Source organism: Helobdella robusta (assembly GCF_000326865.2).
Source record: "Helobdella robusta unplaced genomic scaffold HELROscaffold_3, whole genome shotgun sequence".
Lineage (NCBI taxonomy): Eukaryota > Metazoa > Annelida > Clitellata > Rhynchobdellida > Glossiphoniidae > Helobdella > Helobdella robusta.
This window is the reverse complement of record NW_008704501.1, coordinates 104,563-112,043: the sequence shown is the minus strand read 5'-3', so window position 1 is coordinate 112,043 and position 7,481 is coordinate 104,563. Positions and strand designations below refer to the sequence as shown.

The 7,481-nt window shown below is 33.8% G+C and overlaps 1 protein-coding gene across 1 annotated transcript; it reads left to right on the top strand.

Moving 5' to 3' along the window:
• Positions 1 to 683: 683 nt before the first annotated feature.
• Positions 684 to 3,759, top strand: HELRODRAFT_65942 (hypothetical protein; the record flags this gene model as incomplete). The annotated part of the gene is made up of 2 exons (XM_009020937.1): positions 684 to 789; positions 3,512 to 3,759. Coding segments are annotated over 2 exons (354 nt in total), but the record flags the coding sequence as incomplete, so codon positions are not given.
• Positions 3,760 to 7,481: the final 3,722 nt, after the last annotated feature.

The following is a 7,481-nucleotide window of genomic DNA, read 5'->3' as shown; positions in this document are numbered from 1 at the left end:
AAGGCTGCTGATGTTCACGTTATGATGCATGTGCGCTCGTAAGAAAGCATCTTGAACGTACGCCATGATGGATGAGTTTGTGTTTTCATCTTTTGATGATGATTAATGTTGAATGAGTGAATGAAAGTAGAGCAGATGGAAGCTGCTTGTTTCTTGTGGTTCCCACTCACATTTACATCAACATCTTTTCATTTAAATTTTGAGGTTCACTTTTCATTTCTCAAATTTTTCATTTTTAATTAACAAAGAAAAGTGTTTAAACGTAGTTTCTTGAGTAACCGGCACGCACATGTACAAAGAACAAATAACTTTTTTAGATAATTCATTTCAATGTGGCTGGATCGGTCTCAGCATTTTAAACAAAAAAATCGACTTTATCGAGATCATTTTTATTTTGTAATTTATGTAACCGTTACCGTTATGTCATTAGTTGTTAACATATTTTTTATGTTATAGATATTTTGTTGTAAATATATTACAATATGTATATTCACACTACCACCCAAGACATTACAAAACACCGAAGTAAAAAATTTTCCAGTCCAATTCTAACTAGCATGCAAAACATTCAACATCAGCAAATATAATAAACGACACCAGCCATAATAAGCATAAAATACCAAAAACGAATTGTGACAGGTACAAGAAAGCCTCAGAGCGCATCAATCAATCATTTCTCGACCTCAGACACGCCCATCAAGTCATCAACCAATCGTAAATTCTCTCAGACCCTTGTAGACCTATTTAAAAGTTTTAAGCTCCATCAGGTCCGCTGGGGAATTCCAAAAGGTTTGTTTATGTTGGGTTTCTATGAATAAATTGTTGTGCTCTATGAATAGAATAATGTGTCATTTGTGTCATTATAAATGCATTATCGGTCGTTGCAAATTCTGACACTTAACGACCACGGTATTTCAAACGTGTCACAACTGTGTAGGTACGTTACTTTCAATAAAAACAATGCTGTTTAATTTATGGTCAATTTCAAAAAGTTTCACACTCACTATACAATTGAACAAATTTAATTGAAAACAATTTTTTGTAAGTTATTTGCAATTTATAATTGAAATTTAAAGTATTGTAAATATATAGACAACAAGATAATTTAATGGTTAAATTGGTAGGAATATTGGGGACCTGACCTGAATGCAATAAGATTTTAGTTTATAATTTATAATTCTGAATTACCGTTGCGGAAACTACACCACTTAAATGACATAACTCAACTTTCGAAATTACTGATGACAAGATTTTTTGTTGAAGATGCATTAATGAATAGTTCAGAATAATGCCGAGCCGAGCCGAACAGACAGACAACCTAATCACTAATCAATTTTTAATTGATTTTAATTGGAAAATTTATTTTAAAATATTTCAAAGTTGTATAAAAATTATTTTTGAAATTGTTCTATTAATTTATTTTTCTAATTAAATATGAATAACACTATTGAGATTAGATGGATGAAAGAAAGTATGAAAGTAAATATAGGAATCGTAAGCATATAGTTAATTAGTGAACAATTTTTTTTATAATACGAGTTAATTCAGAGGTATAGAGTATAAATAGAAGAGGACCAAAGAACAGACATATTAAAAATACATACTACCTCTAATAAACACATGCGCACGTACAAATATCACACGAGGAAGCACAATCGAATGCACAAACTCACATGCAAATGAACAAGATTCACATGTTAGCATCACACAAATAAATTTACTCCTCTATGTAATTGATTTGTTTTTCAGACTAACTTGCCAACCCAGATTTGTATGAACGAGCCGTTTCAATAATTTCCATCTACATGTTCAGTTCACCTAAGCTACGAGAACAACAACAATTGCCGTTATTGTATTTGTAGTTCAAATTATTTATTGCTTCTGCTACTTGCTATGTTATATAAGATATTTTTTAACAGTATTTCTCAGTCACAAACCACGCGGCGCATAAAAATACCTGCGAATGAAAGCACCATTCATGGCAATTGTCGGTCCAAAATAATTGAAACAAAATGAGATTTATTGAAATCTGAGACGAAATCGAAAAAAAATCTCGGTAGAGGGGAGAAGAAAACCTGGAAAAGAACTTACTTTGAAAAAAGAGCAGTGTTAATGATGATTATGCGATCTTGTTAGTGATCGCACTGCCGAGTAGGACGTTTGCAAATGGTTCGAGATGATTTTGTATGATAACAATGACATCCGACAGTTTTTACCACTACTACTTCGGCTAATACTTCTGCTACAACTAACCTCTGCTACTACATAGTATTAATACAGTTATTATGGCTACCCGTGGCCACTATTACTACTACTACGGTTGCTGCTGCTGATATAACTACAACTATTTCATACCACAGACAACAATTACCACTACTTTTGCTTTCACGATTGCTATCACAACTGTTACTACAACTATCCATACAACCATTAAGTGGCACTGTCACTTCTACTACATTTTATGTTACTTATCCTGCTGCATAACTATTTAACTACTACTGCAACTTTTGCAACTCTTGATCTGCAACAACCAAATTAAATATCACTACTGCAGCAAAAATTATTACCACCACAGCCTCTACGATTGCAACAACGAAGACTACTACAACCTCTACAACTGCTACAAGGAACGCTACTACAACCTCTACAACTGCTACACACTAATACAATGACAATTCAGTAACCTGCATTATTTGAGACATCATTATTGCTGCTCCTATTAACAAAATCGTTTTCGCTTACTCTACTGCCACACTTAATTCTACAACTCTTGTATGTCACTGCGTTGTTGGGATTTGTACCAGCACTTCCATTATATATATATATAAACGTATATATATATATATATAAACGTATATATATATAAACGTATATATATATATATATATATATATATATACATACATACGTTTATATTTATAATTTGTTTTTTTAATGTTAGCATTTTTTTAATGTTAGCATTATTTATGGATACGTTTTACAAATATATCGCAAGTTATCTCATCAAGAGACATGGTTTTATTAAAAAAATAATATTAGAATTTATCCACATTTTGTCAATCTTCTTCTTCTTATTATTATTATTATTGTTATTTATCATTATTATTATCATTATTATTATTATAGTTATTATTATTAAAGTTATTATTATTAAAGTTATTATTATTATTATTATTATTATTATGTGCCAGTAAATCATTTATGACCGTTTGACAATGACGCCAAAAACTTATTTCCAGTCAGCATGGATGTTTAATTGTAAGCTGAGCTGAGTTGAGAGTGACCAATCAAACGTTCAAGAAAGGAACGTTTTTTTTGTTACTGAACAAGTGGAAAGTTTCAAGAGTGGAGAGTTCCATCGTGAAACACGGCGGTCCGCTTTGTACGAGCATTAAATCTAGTAGAAGCTCAATCAGAAATTATGATGAAATAAAATTTTACAACTTTACTTAATGAATTGGGTGTGAAGAATGTTTGAAGAAAGCTTTTATGAAACAAATTTATTTTTCAGATCCTCGAAATTGGAGCAGCAAGCAGGTACTTCAGTGGATTTGCTGGGCTTCAGATACCTTTCACTTTGAAGGAGTTGATAGGTCAAAGTTTAACCAATCAGGTCGTGACCTCATTAATCGGAGTAGAGATGCTTTTATTAAATTGGCTCCACCTAATGTGACGGATGTTTTATGGAAACATTTGGAGTTTCTGAAAAGAGGTTGGTCGTGTTCAATTGGTAAGGTAATTTTTACTTGCTACAAATAAATATATAATAAATATGAATTTGCATTTGTTGCATATCTCAATTAAAATGACAGTGCTATTAATAGCCCAATTAAAATTTTTCACTTTGAACAAAATTAGATCCTGACCTCAGCATTGTGGAATACGTAGTAGATGATGATAAGAATTCTCTACAAATATATTTCAACGGCGATCCTGGATGTTTGGTGGATTTTGAGCCTTACGAACTCAGTCCCTGGAATATGACATATTCAAAAACCCATGACTATCATTTAAACAATTCAAAAGATGGAAACATCAACAACATTAACAATATCGATAACACCAACTGTATCAGTAACTTCAACAACATCAGTAACGTCAGTAGTGCTAATAACGCCGATAGCATTGGGAGCAGAGATGCCGGCAATAAACGTGAAATTGACGTTAATATCTCCAACCTCGTCGGTAACAACACTTTTCCAGCGGCACATGCGAAAGTTATGCGAACAAACGCTGGGGACATGAGCGACGACGCCTCTGATGATGCCACACAAACAGCCACCTGTCCTCTTAATGATATATCTTCACACTTCTACTCAAATAACCCCGCCAAGAATAAAAATTGCCTATACAGTAGAAATGAAAACAACAAGAAATTTAACAACAACAATCATAATAATAACAATAATAATAACAACAATAATAATAACAACATCAAAACAAAAAATATCAACTACATTAATGTCAACAGCAGCTCCATTAACAACGCCAACCAGAAGATTAGTAAGGAGAGCCCGGAATTCCACAACACAAACACCACAAACGCTATTAAGAATGACAATAACATGAACAATAACATTGACTCCAGTACCGAAAACAATGGCGCCAATGACAATAGCAACACCAACATTAGCCACAGCAGCATCAACAACAACATCGACGACATTAACATCATCAAAATTAAAGATTCCACCGACAGTAATAACATCAACGACATTAAAAATGGCAGCTACTTCAGCAGCAGCAGCAACAGCATCAGCGGTGGCGACATTAGCAACATCAACCACAACAACTTCAACGTAAACATCAACGAAGCAGTGCAGCACAACGACTCGAATCATCAACAACTGACCAGCAAAAACTTTTGCGACATTTCGTTATGCAGCTCCATGCTACCATCGCCCTCCTTACTCTTCCACTCGTCACCCATTGACCGCATCGACGATGACAACAATGACATCAAAATAGAACAGAAAAATAACAAGTTTATTAATGTCAGCAATGATTATGATGTTCTCTGTTGTGATGCAGCTCCTGGCTACGTATCAGACAGCTACAGTGGCCAGCAAGCCTACTTCGACAACAACATTCCGCACGGTTAGTGACAACGCACCAGCATACAAACTGACACAACTTTTTGAAATAATGTAGCTAACATAACAAATTTATTTTCAATTTCTAGTTGAATGTTCCTAATGTTTCCAAATGATTTTGCAAATATTTGATGAAAAGTTGTGCGTGTAGAGACGAACATGTTGAATCAGTTTAAAGTAGAATAATATCGGAAGTTTGAAGAGGTTTGGAAAAATATATAAGCAAAAAATTGATTCAAAGAAAGAAATGGTACAACTAAAATTATTAAAGATGACTTAAAAGTAATTATGACCCTTTATTTTTCCAACATACTTACAAATGTTTAAACAATTTAAAAACTTTCGATATAAATTAAAAGCTGAATGAGAAGAATTTTGAATGTCTCTCTAGATTTAAAGAATAATTAAAATTAAAAATGTAGTTGGTGATAAGGTTGAAGTTAGGAAGGCAATTAAAAGTTCACATTGGAAAGGAGGTAGGGTGGGCTGGTTGATGGAAAAAGTAAGTTGAAGATTGTGGTTCGTTTGACGGTTTGATGAAGAAATTGATAAATAGATAGATAGTGTGTTCACAAATTGGTGATGCCGATTGTACATTGTAATAAACTTTATTAAAACTACGGCACTTTTGCGAAACTGAAAATCTCGATAAGAATGATTGCATGTAAGGCAGAACATCATTCCATTACCTTCTCTGCTGTTTCGTGTTAACATGTTTCAACGAAAGTGGCATGCATTAGAACAGAGGACGGACATGGAAAAAGAACGAAACATGCAAAAGTTTGCTTCGACAGAAATTCAGTGGTGACCTGAACTGAACATGTTCGCAGTAAACGGTCATCCATACATTCATACATACGTGCCAATAGACTAAGTGCACATTCGTAGCGCAATAAATCTTCATTCAAACGTTACGTTCACCATCTTCGTTCTATTTTTGTTATTGCACCAATTAAAATCGCTTCATTGAACACTTCAGAATATTTTATTGCTGATGATGATGTTGTTTGTCTGCTAGTTTGGGGTGTTGTCTGTTGTTGTCGGTTCTGTTGATGAGGGTGATGTTTTTCATGGTGTTGGTGATGATGATGTTGTTCAGGGTGTTGGTGATGATGATGATTATGATTGTGTTGTTGTTGTTGTTGATGATGATAATGTTGTTGTTGATGATGATGATGTTGATGATGATGATGTTGTTGTTGTTGTTGTTGATGATGATGTTGCGATGCGTAGCTTCGAGTGATTTTTTTATTTTGAACAAATATAATGTTTTGAGCATTTTTTGTACGCATATAAAAAAAGGTGTTGTGCGGTTAGTGATGCAACAATGCGTGTCGTGTATGTCAGTGTGTGCGTCGTGCTGCGTGTTGTACGTCCTTTGTATGTTGGTTGCAAGTTGCATGGTTGCAAGTTGCATGGCTGCAAGTTGTATGGTAGAAAGTTGTATGGTTGCGCGATGTTTTGTTCTGTGTTGTGCTTATAAACTCACAATTACATATTTTTTACGTTAAGTGTTTTAGATAAAATTGGCCGAGAGCAAATGTACCTTGTCCTTATTTGCGACATAATCGCGACCATCACCCAAGTTCAATTCTTAAACTTGTGTCTCTTTGATTTGCTTGGATAATTCTTCATCTTTTTACGCATTATCTTTTTAAACTTGTAGTAAACGTTAAATTAAACATTAAGAAACCTAAAAAGGTCCGTTTTAATTCTAATATATCTGTTTGATATCTGATATTCTACATGCGATGACCTATCATATATATATATATATATATATATATATATGTGTGTGTGTGTGTGTGTGTGTGTGTGTGAGTGTGTGTGTTTGTGTGTGTGTGTGTTAAGAGGCAGTTTGTCTTCTTGAATACATATTTTGTGCAATATATGCATGTTTATGAATGAATGGATAAATGTTCGAATGAAGAAACGAATGAATGTCTGAATAGATGACTGAATGAATTAATTTCGTTGGATTATGTGTCAAGTTTATCACGCGTCATTTGTTATGTTATGTTTTTGAAACTTGTGTTATCGAACACACACACACCACACACACACACCACACACACCACACACAGAACACACACAGAAAACACAGAACACACACACACAGAACACACACATACACAGAACACACACACACACACAGAACACATTTGTCGTGTGTAAACCTGTTTTTGTGAGCGTGATGCTTAATAGGTGAGTATGTTAAGTTGAGTTAAATTGTCATTCATACGCGTGTAATTGTTTAGAAATACGGTTAGGTTTTGAATTTATATGCTATTGTCATTGAAATGACCATCATCACTCCAAGAACGTTTGCCTGATATAACAAAGGATTCGCTGAATTATGTTGCCAACATTATTTCATAATTATTCTGT